The sequence below is a fragment of the Coturnix japonica genome, chromosome 1, assembly GCF_001577835.2.
Source record: "Coturnix japonica isolate 7356 chromosome 1, Coturnix japonica 2.1, whole genome shotgun sequence".
NCBI lineage: Eukaryota > Metazoa > Chordata > Aves > Galliformes > Phasianidae > Coturnix > Coturnix japonica.
Window position 1 is genome coordinate 22,100,584 of NC_029516.1, and position 14,794 is coordinate 22,115,377.

Genomic DNA, 14,794 nt, shown 5'->3' on the forward strand with positions numbered 1-14,794 from the left:
ACCCATTCTTACACTGTTAGGGGAAATATAAGCATGCATGTATTTGCTTCTGGTTTAGAAAGAATATCAAAACATTGTATTTCCTTTGCTTTCAGGACTTGTTTGGGGCAGCATTAGCTGCCAGCCTTAATCCATTTCAAATAAAGCTTTGTTTCTGGAGTGGGATGTTGAAGGTTACACTGTTAAACAGTGAAACTAAGCAGCAACACACTGCTGACACACTATTCCAAAAGTGAAAGCTTAAATGAAGTTAAATAATGTCTCTGTGGGCACAGAAGGCAGATAACACTGGCTAGTGCAGCACTGATGTAAGGTCATTTCAAATGACAGAAATCAGCAATCCTACTTGTGTTATCTTCTAGGATAACATAAGGAAAAAATAAGTAAGTCTATATTATGTATGAAATTTAACTTTTCTGCCCTTTTATTCTATTAAGGCTATGCAGTCTGTAAGTAATATCTTCTCTCATGGGACCAAGTAGATTTGCCTCGGTAATACAGCAGACAAACAAAGCCGAGATGGTAAGGGAGAATATCAGTCAAACTCTCCAAACTGATGAATAAATTACACCACAGAAATGTACGTATAACTTATTCATTTTATTTATGTATGCATATTCCCTGTGAAAAATAAAGGACACCACTGCTTGGGGATTCTGTGAAGCCTTTATATGGGGTCTGTAGCAAACCTATTACAAAAAGATTATTATTTATGAATTCCAGAGGAGCCATATAGCTAATATCCCCAAAGACAAGCGTCTAACAAAGTAGTGTGACAACTGGGCTTGCCAGTTCTGTGAAAAAGCACTGGAAGCACTCTTCCAGGAAATATGAGACAGGATGCTTCCACTAATGCCTAGGGAGCCTGGCAACACAAGCTCTGTGTTAATTGGGATCCAACGAGGCAGCCTTCTGAATGTCAGATAGACAGGCTCAAGGCTAGATTCTTGAAATTTCTACCCAGTTAAAAATCAGAAATATCAGAAGAATCCAATAGATCTTTTTATTCTTTATTACAGTTCAGATTTCTGATGAAGATCTTTAAGGGTATTTATTTCTATACTGGGTATATTGAGCATATTGGGTATTTCTACTTATATGTTAATGAAAAACATCAACAGTCTTTTTTTTTTGTTGTTGTTGTTTTTAATTCCTAAGATTTGGATTCAAAATAGAATTATTTCTCTGAGCATTGATTACAAAACAACAGACAAAACAGAGGTCATTAAGGTTTACCCTGAGCTGACTCTGCATATAAGCCTCTCACGCTGGTACATGAGCAATTGATCTTGGTAGGTAAGGTAGGCAATAATTATTAGTAGACCGGTACCTTAATTATGTTTACTACTCATAATGAATGAGATGCACATTTGCATAAGCTGTACAATCTCCTGCTGTTCTTGCCGCTAATAGTTAGAAAAACAGCAGGTTTGTGATTGCAACTACTGGAAGCTGTGCTAGGTAAAACACATACTAATTTTGTACTTCCTTTTCTGAAGGGAAAACATCTCTTAAGTAAGTACCAGAAAGTATAGTTTTATTAAGTTCCCTATTCTGCAATGAAAAAAAAAAAAGGCTTAGATGCCTCCGTTTCAAAACAAGCAATTGGCAGGTAGCATAGGACTCTTGTAGTTATGCTGCCCGGGGAACCATATAATAACATCAGGATTTATAATGACATTTCACGGTGTACAATCAAAGCAACATATAGTATATTCGGAAAGTCTGCACAAATGCCATGTGTTTTTGTTGATCAAATGACAAGATAACATGATATAAAGAATAAGCTTACGTACTTGGGAAGGTTGAGGTGTGTGTGCCCTACCTGTATTTTGTTTATTGCTCCAATAGAATCATACCAGGTCTGCACAGACCCAGGAAACTGCCTGGTCACTGTCATTCGAAGAACAATGCAAAAGGAAATAGTGGTAAAAATTTTTCGGAGAATAATTCCTTTAGTCACAGCATATGGAACCACAGCTAAAAACACCACAAAAAACCCTGAGAAGAAGAATGCTGAGCTGTTGAAATATCTCACGTAAGCAGCTTTTCGGGTTAGCTTCAGTTCAGTTCTGTTAACAAATAAATAAACGAATAAACAAATCATTAGTATCTGATTTCACAGTTTACATCTTACAAATCTTGGATAGAACTGCTGGTAAAACAACTGACCTAGAAGATCGTTCATTTTTGGTTTGGTTTTTTTAGGAATGCAATTAAAAAGCAAAATTCAACCCCAATTTACATTTAAAAAATAATTGCACCCATCTTTGGGCATTGATCTTAGACAAAGTGATAATGATCTATGTCATGCCTCATAAGCCACAAGCCATTACAGTTCCTGATACAACCCTCCAGAAGCATCTGATGCTCCCAGAAATGTCATCCCCTTCACATCTAGATACATAATCTCCCGGGAAATCAGACACTCCTAACAGTCAGATTTCCTAGACACAGCCATAAAAACTCCAAGAACAATCTACAATTCAGTTATAGTGTTATCCCCTTTTGCAGACCATCCTACTAACAGCCTCATCCAAGAAATGATGTGTCAGCCAGCCTCAACTGAAACGAGTAAAGGCTATCCAGTAGAAGCTACCAAAACCACCCCCTGTGCTGCAGCTTACAAACATCACTCCAACAAAGGAGAACCAATGCACCAACCATTCTCAGTATACTCTCAAGTACCAGCCAAATGACAAAATACAGGCACTCCAAGACTTGAACTTCACTTTCTGCACTATTACACTGTTGTTCAGGTGTAACAGTTTGGCACTGTGTTTTTTCAGTCTTCAAATACATCATATGGCCCGTAGAAATGCAGTACATTTATTCAGACACCTTTTACAAACAGTTATCATTACACACTTAGGAGGCACATAGGAGACAGTCCATATTTGAAGTATCACAGCTACATGGGGTCATTGCCTCCAGCAGTTTTACACCTGCAGGATGGCCAGCCTGGGCAGCTCAGATGTAGAAGAGTAACCTTACAGTTATATCTAGTTCATTAAATCAGAGTTGATTAAACTAGATTGCACCAGAAACTTCCAGCACACAGAAACAGTTTGGTAACAACAGAGTTATGATGCGCGGTTGCTAAAATCCAGGCATGGGTTAACTCACAATGTCTCATTTCCTACCATCTTAACAAACCAACTAATTGTGAAGCCCCGCAGAGCTGTCCCAGCAAGAAAAATTCAATTGAAATTCTGACATTCCCAGCCTGGCCTGCTCTGGTGATATCTCTGCCAAGTGACCTTTTGGATCAGTCAGAAAATACAGTGTTTTGGTGCAAGAGCAGCAGAAGAAAGACAGATTGATCCTATAACATTTTTGCAATTCACGCATAAAATAGTAACAACTGAATTCCAGCATTACAAAATTTTCTATTTATTGCAGTAAATATAAAATGTGAAATGGTACTATATGTGTTTTTCAGGTTTCTTGACTATTTTGAGGAATGTATATATGAATCTAAATTCATTTCTTCAGGATTTACTTAAAAATGTGGTCTGAAAATGGCTAAAGGTAACGCACAGTCCTTGTGGCACCAGCTGAATCCCAGCCTGGTTCCATCCTAGAACTGGATCTCCAGGTCCAGATTCAAACCAGCTGAAGAGGGTGTTTGTTTAATAATACCGTTTCACCTCTTTTATTTACATGATAATATGATACTTACATTTCTTTTATTTTCTTTTATTTTACCAATCACACACCTGGCACAGAATTCTAACGTTCCCTAAAGGACTACAAACACTCTGCTTCATACGTCACCTATCAATCAATATGTCACTTCTCCCTTCCCCCAGGACTCCATCTGCACTGAGGTCCTCCAAGCTGTCAGCCCACTGGGTTTGCTCTTTTACCTCCTTTATGCTTCATCTCTGCTTGTTCCAGTTCAATCCCAATGTTAATTGAGAAGATAAGCACCACACAAGACTTTCCACAAGCAATAAATGTTGATGCAACTGTACAGAATGAATACTTGAAGCTGTACTGCTTAAACAGATTGTGTGGCACATCTACAAGTAGCTCTACTGCACTTCCCAGAAAACTACTGCAGAGGTGTTGTACTGTTTCCTCCTATACAGAATGGGAAAGTCTATAAAGCCTTAAGTAACCATTACAAAAGGGCTTTTTAGTATAAGGTGAGGATAAGGCTGGCCAGAAACAAACACAGATGCCACAATTGTTTTACCTGTACAAGCTAACCACTGAAATACCATTATAGCAAACGAGGAAGCAAATTTAAAAAAAAAAAAAAAGTAAAAAGAAATCATCTCTATTGTGAATTTGATAAATTGGGAAAAAGCAAGCGGTAGTGTGGGAATGCACGCTTCATTTATGGAGGATTAACAGTTGTGTGCTTTACTTCTTACTAGCAAATCTACAGATGATGTTCACAGTCACTTAACATTTTTTTCTGAACACATAAGGAACATGACTAACAAATAAAACCACTTACTCACGGAGGCTTTCAATCATTTTTTCCATTGCATCTTCCCAGCAATAGGCTTTAACTGACTGTATATTTTCAATTATTTCTGAGGTGATTACAAGCCTCTCGTTGATCTTTCCCGCCCTCTTATCTCTACAAAGTAAAAAGACAGGAGGTTAATTTTCATCTATTTCATCCTCTAGAGTCAGTTTACATCCCATTATATCTTATGACATCAGTTTTCCTATATACTCATTTTTAATATACATGAACTCACTATCAACAATACTGTAAATCACAGAATCACAGAATGGCCTGGGTTGGAAGGGACCTCAAGGATCATGAAGCTCCAACCCCCATACCTGTCAGGGCCACCAAACTTCCACGTTTACTAGATTGGGTTGCTCAGGGCCCCATCCAGCCTGGCCTTGAACACCTCCAGGGACGGGGCATCCACAGTGTCCCTAAGAGCCTGTTCCAGGACCTCACCACTCTCCTAGTAAAGAACTTTCCCCTGATATCCAATGTAAATCTTCCCTCTTTCAACTTAAAACCATTTCCCCTTGTCCTACTATTATTGGCCCTTTCAAAGAGTTTACTCCCCTCCTGGATATAGGTTCCCTTCAGATACTGAAAGGCTGCAATGAGGTCACCCCACAGCCTTCTTTTCTCCAGGATGAATAAAGTATTATCATTATAAAGTATTATCACTAATTACTGCGTGTTAGCCATTACTGTTTTTTAAATTAGATAGCTGCTGCTAAAGAAGTAAAGACTTATCCCTACTTTTCTGACACATACAACATTCTTTGGATGCTAGTTTTGTAACAATGTCATAACTAGAGATCCCAAGTCAAGCACTATAAACCTCTTAAAACAACGTTCTTTGGGAAAATACATTAAAATCCTTTAAATCAGTTCTCATCACCTGTATTTCATCATCATTTGTCCCAGCCAGGCTTGGAAAAAGGCCATAACTATTAGAAAAGCAAGTCCAGCGAATGCAGAAGCTTGTAGCATATCCCAGAGCAGTCCCATCAGCAGTGCCACTTGTAAAGGTGCAATCCACACAAAGTGAGCCAGAGCAAGACCCTACAGAAAACCACAGCAGAAAATAATAATGAAAATTACAGATTGCTCTGAAAGCTACATGAAAATGAATTAAAGTGACACTGAAAAATGTAATGAGGAATGGTACAAATATTTCCAGTAGTAAAACAAGTTCATAAAGGAGGACTTGTGATTAAGAGCACATAGCATTCTGGGTCTTAATAATGATGACAGCGCAGCAATACATATTCATTCCACATCTAATCTTTGATTTTTGTAAGGCAAAGTTCAGTACACGATTATCTCTTTGCTGTGTGTGCACGTGAGGGAAAAAAACACAGCCCTGTAAAAGTAAACAGAATTTGCCATTGACACCAGCATTTTCAATCACTGCAAGATGAGAAAAGTACACAAAAGATTTTTGTTAGTGATTTCCTCTGACACAGAAGGCCAATATTACTTTAGCGAAGAAATTACTTGTATGAGTGCAACAAATTCAAAGGAGGCTTCTGCCCACTTCAGCCATGTTCCTTCAGATTTTGTACTGGATACTGCTGTCAGGCTGAGATACAGAACCTTCACAGAGCTCTGTGTAACAGCTACACTGATGCACTGCTTGAGCACTTGTCCTAGCTTGCTAGTGATAACTCACATTCCTCTACATAGTAAAATAATGCTTAAAGTGGATATACCAAAGGCATGTGGTTGGAACTGTAGAGTCCCTCTGATGTCAAGTTTCCTGTTTCTTTCAATGGATGAAAACCTCATGCTACCAACAGAGCAATTGACAAACAGTCTGAACAACAGGTCATGGAGTTTCAAATCTCCAAGCCATTACCAAGGATCTACCTCCATGCCTTTAATAAAAGCTTTTACTTTGGAAATATTGGAGGTATTGACTGAGCAATGGTACAGGCTGCCCAAAGAGGCTGTGGATTCTCCCTCCTTGAAAATATTCAAAAGAAGCCTGGACACGATAACTGGCAGCCTGCTCTGGTGGGTCTGCTTAAAGGGAGAGGTTCTGCCAGATGGCTCCCAGAGGTCCCTTCCAACCTCAACTATTCTGTGACTGTGTATTGTCTAAAAAGGATGTCTTGGAAATGATTCCTAACAAGGTCTTACATCAAAACTTAATTAGATTTTTAAGGAGAGTAGGTAATAATAATAACAGGATGCTGAACATCATTGTTTGTTTAACGGCAAGAAAACCATATTGGTTCACCTTATTAGAAAGATACAGTGTTCAGGGAAAAATGACTGAAGGACTGGATGAGCAAGTTCTGGCTGCTATGACACCAATTGTGTAACCCAGAGATTTTCTGGTGGATTCTCACTGAACTGTAAAACAAGAATGTTTTTATGGTATGCCTAGTTTTTAGGTTTCCTTCACTCAGCAGCATAGGAGAAAAACGAAGATGTAAGCATTAGAATGAGCATTTCTGTGACCAGACACCAAAACATAATCTTAAGACAGACTTCATTTAGTGTTGACAGAGCAGTCTGCTGTTTATCCTTATTTCTTCCTTTATGTTTTTCACAAGCAGCTTGAGAGACTGCATTTGTACTTGATGGATCACCAAGTGCATGAAACAATAACATACCTCATCAAATTTGTTCAGATTGTTGGAAAGAAGGCTGACCAACTGTCCAGTACTTATTTTATCTAGAACTTTGCTTGACAGTTTTAAGGTCTGTAAAAGAAAACAAAACCTCAGGAAAATGGCCATGTAGCTAATCCTATGATACCAAATGCATAGAAATTAAAATATCAGTCAGTTATACAGTAGTAAAAATAACTCACCTATCAGCTTCATGATACTAAAAGAGTCTCATTAAATTTATTTTATGTCACTTGAATTCAACTTAGCAATTAAACTGCTTTTCAAATATTGATTTATTGACTTAGCCTTTGCTTTCTGTTGCATATTTTATGTATACAGATATATATGCAAATACAAGTTTTAATTAAGTACACATGCTGCGTGTTTCCGCACACCCTCAAAAATCTCCTGCTGTGCCTATCTAGACAACTGCTTTTGAAAGATGTTTTTACAATGAGCTTTATTCTAGAACAAATAACAGATTTGCTTATATTAGCTGCTTTTGGTATTGGTGAAATCAAACGTGTTCTGAAATCATTGGGTTTGTGAACATGGAATGTATCAGTATCCGTTGATTCTTCATGAAATAGAGACCTCACATACAGTAACATTCAAACTCAGTCCCTTCTCTGTTATATTTATTGTCTAAATCTTCATCTCTTTTGAAAAAATTCCTCAGCCACCAGCACACAACGTTTCCTTTGCAATAGATGAGCAATCCAGAAGCAGAGTGGTACAATTAAGACCTCTCACCACACATCCAGCCCATCTGAACTCACACAGGGGCTGGCTTGAGTCAAAGCAGCTGTAAACTTTAGACACAGGAAACAAACAGTTGTCAGAAGCTAATGTTAATCACATTCATCTTTTGTGTATTTTGTGTAACAAAACTATCAAGCTTTAAATAAATTGGCCTAAAAACTACCTAGAGTACGGACCAAAGTTTGCTTTTAAGTGTAAACGAAACAGTTACCTTCTTATAAATCAAGCTAAACAAAGCTATTCTTATTTGCATCCCTATATGATGAAGTCCAAATATAGAAGGGTGGATGAGCAGTGTTCTCACAAGGAAGAGAAGGCACAAGCCAATGCCCAGGTAGTAGGCTATGGATCTTTCAGAAGAGTTGTCCGGATCATAGGAAGCTATTATTCTTCCCAGCAGAAGAGGCTGCACAGATTTGGTGACCTCCTGAAAAAAAAAAAACAAAACAAAAAGAATTTATTTAGCAGATTTTTCCTTTTTTTAATTTTTTTTTTTCTCAAATTGAGGCACCGTAATTTCAAAGCTGACCAACTGAGATTCACACATAGAGGTTTGTTTTTGAGCAAACCTCAGAAATATCCAGCAACCGCACCAGAAAAGACAGCTCATTGCTCTCTGTGATGCTCCTGCAGATCCACCAAAATCAACCTTTTAAATATTGCTGGTCATCTTCTACAAAAAATGACAACTGAGGTATTAGCTTCCAGATTTACTTTTCACAGATTTATTATAGATTCATCACATAATACAACCAAATTCAGCTTTGCCAGCTGGATCTCTGTTTTAGACACTGGGGAACAGTTCTCACTGTGCTTATCTGGACCTATAGGACACAGGAGGACTTGTAGGTCCGGAAATAAACATTAAGATAACAACATGGTGAGAATACAGTTAAAACACATGGTAAGTAGAAATAACAACAAAAGTATCAACTGGGATCATCCTGCTCAACAGTTCTATGCTCTTGTAACCAGGGCTGTAACAGGAGCAGGATGACAGGGCAAAAATGGTGGGGGAGGTAAGTTTGATAGAAGTCCCAGGGAGAAACCAGGAACTGCTGTCCCACCAGCCCCAACACTTCCCATGCTGGGATGAGTAACGTGGCAGAGTATCAGAACAGGAGACAAAAAAGAAGGCATAATCACACTGCTGAACTATGAGGCATCCAGCTGATCTGCCACCATACCCTGCTGTTACATTTATCCACAGCCTCCTTTTCTGTTGTAATTAAACCTCACTATTGTTATCTCACAGCTGAGTTACATTTCCATTTCTTCATGCCCTGATTGTCCTGGTACTTTGGTCCCTCCAACCTCATCCTTTTCCATCTTCTTTTCTCTTCATCTTCTTTCCTTCCCCAAGATATGCAAAAATCAACCATGTGCTGTGGTTTAACAGTTTAGTTCTTCTGAATGAACTTCCAAAGGGTATGAAATACACTTGTGATCCTTTGTTTCACTTCTACATTCAAGGTAAAGACTTTGTCCATTTGTTTCCTCATTCTTCTTTCTCATGTCTATGTTTACTCTAAATGGAAAGCAATACTTCAAAAACAAGAAGAAACCATCAAATTATCTTTGGTATGGATGTGCTAAGTTCTGTCACAATTTATTTTGCCTTTGATCTCAAAAACACAGGTCACCATATAGAGACAGAGGGAGAACTGAACTAGTAGAATTGAGCAAAAATTAATGTTTTACAGAGATAAATAGACTGGGAAAATCCTGTCTGACTTTCCATTCTCTTCTTGATCATTCACACTAGAACAAACCCAAACATTCATATAGTATGAACTATAAGCTCTTCTGAATATCACTGAATATCACTGATATGCATCACTCACTGTTTTCACAAAAGAGAAGAAATTAAACATCTCAAATAGAATACCTGCGCTATGCTTCCAACATGAATGCTGTAAACCTGGAGGCTGCTTTGACAAACACTTCAGTGTTATTAGTAGGCAAAGGAGAGGAGTGTTTATTAAAACACACATGACCCAAGGCAGCTGTGCTTAGACCATATGCATCCAGAAGTGGAAAACCAAAACTCCACGAAAGTCACTAAATACACAACAGTCACCTTTCAAGGACAATGCAGTGTTTTCATACTCTCAGAGATTCCAAGATAAGCTTTAATATATATAAGCTTAAAATAGCAAGATTTATATTTGTATTTACTCTTTTTCTAGTGAAAATGCCATGCTCTGCTACTGTGTTTGTTGTGACTATAAAGACTACACGTCTAACTTGCTGCAAAGAAAAGATGATTTACTGACTGTCTAAGGGCAGAATAATGGCTGGCAACAAGCCAAATTGTTTGCTATCTGCAACAGAAAAAAATGAATTCACTAGTTTACAGTGGATTTTTACCAGTTTATTTTCTAAATATATTATTATCTAGTCAATATACAAGTGAAAGAAGAACTAGATGTTATTCATTTTTCCTACTGCAACCCCAAAATTACCTCCACATATGAATGTGGGTATATAAATTGAATGACCAGCCTGAAAAAGGAATTGAATTGTGCATCCAGCAGAAAATCCAGTTCAAGAGTTTCTGCATTCATCGTAAGCCACTGAGAAATTCAAAAGCACTCACAGAAATGTTAATTAAAAGATCAAAGTTCTGAACAGAAATGGAGTATGACAGGGGATAATATCTAGATGGATCCCCGACTTGACCTGATATGGTTGCCCTTCCACAATGAGCAGTTTTGCATTACATATTATTTCCCATATGCTCAATCACTCTGAATTTGAATACAATAATGCACATCTCTGCTTTGGCCCATGCCCAAGAAGTGCCTTGGGACCTTCATATCCCTTCTTGCCCTATGCACTCACATGATCTATATGTAAGTACTCCAGGAAATCCTCATCAGAATCTTTGGGAACATGATACTAAAATCGTTTCTAAGTTGATGTTAGCAGCAACTTCACCTGAATGGAAATACAAATTTCATGGTAATGACTGTAAGACAAAAATGTAAGTAGGATCAAAATGATCCTCACAGCAAAGTGTATAATTTCACCATTTGTTAGCCAACATCTTGTTAAAAAGAAAGATTTTTGTTTCATTGCCAGGCCATCTTTCCTTTACATTACAAAACGTCTGCTGATGAGGCGAAACGTGGAAGCTGTTTAGGCCAGTAGGGAAGCAGATACATTAAGTGAACTAACTCAACGTGCCGAACATAACACTGTGTTAGTGAGAAGCATGGTCCTCTAGGGGGCCAGAGTGCAACTGTCCACCCTTCAATAACATCATTACCTAGGGTGCTTGAAGGCAAAGAGAGAGACGGAAAAAGAATTCTAGACCTAATGAGAGCAAAGATGTGATGCTGTCTGCAATTACAACTGCACAAACAGCAGGGATGTAAATGGAGTTTAAAACACTCCAAGAAAGGTGCTGTGAGAGTGTCTTGGGGATCTGACAAGAGAAGAGTTGAATGGAAAGTGGAGTTCAAAAGAGCACACAACTTGATTGCACTGATGCCAATAAGGCACAACATCCTGTCCCCATTAAAACCAATGGCAAAGCTCCCATTAATTTCCGTGTGCGGGGTCTGAAAAGAACATCAGCTGCTTTAGCAGAGAGTTTTTCCTCTTCAGGGTTTCAATAAAATGAATAGTTTCATCAGCTCATAATTAAACAAAGAAGTCAAAATAAGATATAGCCTTGCCACATTCAATGTGAAAGATTTTGATTCCTGAGTGCTGAGCTTTATGTCTGCAATTTCTTAATGAAGAAAAAAAACAGCAAACAAAATAAGAGTCAAGAATTCTGCAGACCTGTTACTGTTCTGTACACAACTTGACCAAAATTGTACTTGCCTAAAGAAATCCACATGGAGAAATCAGCTCTGCGCAGTCACAAGCCCCCTAACACTTCATATTCTGGGAAAGGTCGTTGTCCTTAAAACTGTCTGCGTAAACCTTCAGACACTGCTTAACTTTTAACAAGAATTCATTACTGTGGAAGTTTCAGGTGACAGATTCTGCTCTGTATGGTAAGCTACATTTGTAGAACTGCTGTTGTGTTAAAACCCTGACAGGAATCAGGAGTCACTGGCTTGGTGTCTGTTACACACAAGCGGAAATAGAATAAAAAATTAACAGTCATGGTAAGACGCAGCAGGAGCAAATAAGACAGAATTGTATAGGAGTCCACAAAGAAAGTGTCTTGTCCCAGAGAGCCATCAACAAACAAGGTAAAAGAGCACAGAGATAAATGTTATGACCCTGTACTGCTCTGCTATGCCAGGACAAAGACAAGAAGGCAAATTGACTCATCAAATTCAATTAGAAACAGGTTGCCTCCCAGCAGCTCTGTACAACAGTTGAACTACCAGAAGGTGGCCCAAGATTTGATGCAAAGGCCTCCAGAATGAGCACAGCCTGGCCACTCTGTCCTTGTTGTGAGGTCCCTGTACATGGAGGAAGTAAGAATGTCTCACTCGACCAAATCTTCTGCAGAAGCAACTTCAGACTGAGGTGAGCATCAGTCAGAAGGGACGTGAGGCTCTCCATCAGTGACAAGAGCTAATATGTTTGAGAGACTTGAATTGGGGAAAAGTTGGCTCAGATGTAATTTCTTCCATATTATCTCAATTAAGCAACCATCTTGATTACCTTATTTTCAACCAGAAACTGTACTCCTAAGTGTAATTATTCAGAAGAAAGAATTAAAAAAGATTAAATGCAGAGAGCACTTTCATGCTGAGTTTTATTTTTAAAGTCAAACCTTGGTGATGAGAAATTTCAAAATTGTTCTGTAGGAGCTACCTCTAAGTGACAGTCAATGTGCTTGCAACAAGTTAAGGCCTGTGCAGTAACAGGACATAGCAAAGTAAATGCTAAGTTTTTAATAGACTATAAAAGAAGTGAATGTTGTATTTAATAGGGAAAAAAAACAAAACAACATTTTCTTCAGAGTATTTATTCCTTTTTTTATTTATTCCTTTTTTTACTATGTTACTTTTTAACTATGTGGTTCTATTATTGATACTCAGCAGCGAATAAACCAGGGCTGCATTTCCTTTTGATATGGTGTTATAAGAGAAAGAAGCAGCCATTTTTTCCCTTAATTCTTAGGGGAAAATCTGATCTGAAGCACAATTTTAGGCAGTTATTGACTACCCAAAGAAAATTAATGGTGATCTACACAGAAATCATTAGCAATACAACATAATACTCTTAGGATTGACAGGATTTTCACCACAGAATCCTAAACAAACTTATTTTATAACTTATTTGTCTTTCATGTAGCCACATAAGCAGGAGGAACTCCAAGGAAGTTTACTGCAAAGGAATTGCTCCATAAGACTAACAGCAGTCATAGTACTAATCCAATGCTTAATCTGAAATATGGTCTTTGACAAGAAGCATTGCCTGATACATTACTATTTTTTGCCTATAAAAAGTTTCTTTAAATACTGAAAGTTTGCATGCAGTTAAGTTTTAATTTTCAGATTATTCTTATGGGTTTTTTTCAAGCTTTTCTCTGCATAAATTTATTAAAACTTGAAGTATCAGTGTGATTTCACTTATCTTAGAACACATCTGGAATGGCTGCCATAGAGCAGTTTCTGATCTTTCCTCATCAGCTCATTAGAAGATCTAGCTGGCTTGCAACTTCCCTTCTACAGACAAATCATTAGCACTTTAATAGGAAGCATGACATTTTCCATGCTACACTTCATTCTAATGGGAACAAAGACTTGCATTTCTGTAACTTAATTATTTTCTTAAGATAGTTCACTGGAATACTTCATAAAAAGGTAGGAGAGAGCTGTTTCATAGGAAGAAATATGAACTTCAGATAAATGTATGCGTTTTCTCCCACAAATTACCCTTCCCCTCTTCTTTTGCCCAGTTTACATTCCTCCTTGAAAATACAGCTAAGTTATATCACATTCTACACTAATGGTAATAGAATTAATTCCTTTCTGTATTAACCTATCCAAAATAAAACTCTGGTCTAGAAGTCTATCTGAAATTGAAAGTACTGACTACATTAGTACACCTGAGCAGTTGGGACTATCCAGGCATGTGCTTGCACTTAGCCATAGGTATGCTTTAAAGGTATTGACACATGGTCAGAAAATAAGTTGCTTGAGAAAGTCTCTCCTTATCGCTCCAGATGTATTACCTTTTTAAGTAATCCACAGAGAAAAACTCGTTACTCAGAAGATTCTGTACTAATTTAGTAATCCTGCATCCATTTACAGAACACTAAAAATTCAGAAGAAACATGAATAAATCTTACCCCTAAATATAATAATATTCCATAGAACATAAATTTCCAGAAGAAGCATCGTCGAAGAGCGTTAATAAGTTTGGGTTTTTTCTTTGATGTTGCCAGCTCTCTGTCCCACTCTCTGAAAAGGAACCAAAAAACAAGGCCATTAAGCTGTGTGAGCAAATACATGGGTCTATGGCTCTGACATACTTCAATTCGCTCAAGTATATCCAAGGAGATTTAGCTTAGGTGACTAAAGAAACAAAGCTTTTCAGAGACCCTGAAGACCTGATCTTCATTGACTTAATAGATCAATAGAAGTTCAAATGTAGTTCAGTCGCATATTTGGCAGTTTTAAATACACAGTCATACATCACTCTGCAGGGAATTAATTCATGAAAAGGTCACACTGTATGTTTTAAAGAAACCTGGTGTACTTAAGACCAACACACAAATAATAGGAAAATAAATGCCTTGGAGCTCTTCCAATCTGCAGAAAGAAAATACCAGCAAAGTGTAAGAAATGTGATTTTTCTACTGCATAGCATTTATTTTTTATTCTATAACTGATCACTAATCAGAAGAAGTGCTATATATAAAAAGCATATATTTAATCAAAACTCAGCCCACAGATTTAAGCACTTCTGAGAACTTAATTAGCTAAAACTTTCCTTCATTTTTTCAACAGAATACTTAATA

At 37.7% G+C, this 14,794-nt stretch overlaps 1 protein-coding gene across 1 annotated transcript in view; it reads right to left on the reverse strand.

Moving 5' to 3' along the window:
• Positions 1-14,794, reverse strand: part of CFTR (CF transmembrane conductance regulator) — a 76,544-nt gene that overhangs the window by 49,826 nt on the left and 11,924 nt on the right. Inside the window, exons 3-8 of the mRNA XM_015853538.2 lie at positions 14,123-14,234; positions 8,066-8,281; positions 7,093-7,182; positions 5,370-5,533; positions 4,469-4,594; positions 1,826-2,072 (exon numbers count right to left, since the gene is read on the reverse strand). Coding sequence (XP_015709024.1) covers positions 1,826-2,072; positions 4,469-4,594; positions 5,370-5,533; positions 7,093-7,182; positions 8,066-8,281; positions 14,123-14,234 — 955 coding nt within the window. The remainder of the gene's footprint in view (positions 1-1,825; positions 2,073-4,468; positions 4,595-5,369; positions 5,534-7,092; positions 7,183-8,065; positions 8,282-14,122; positions 14,235-14,794) is intronic.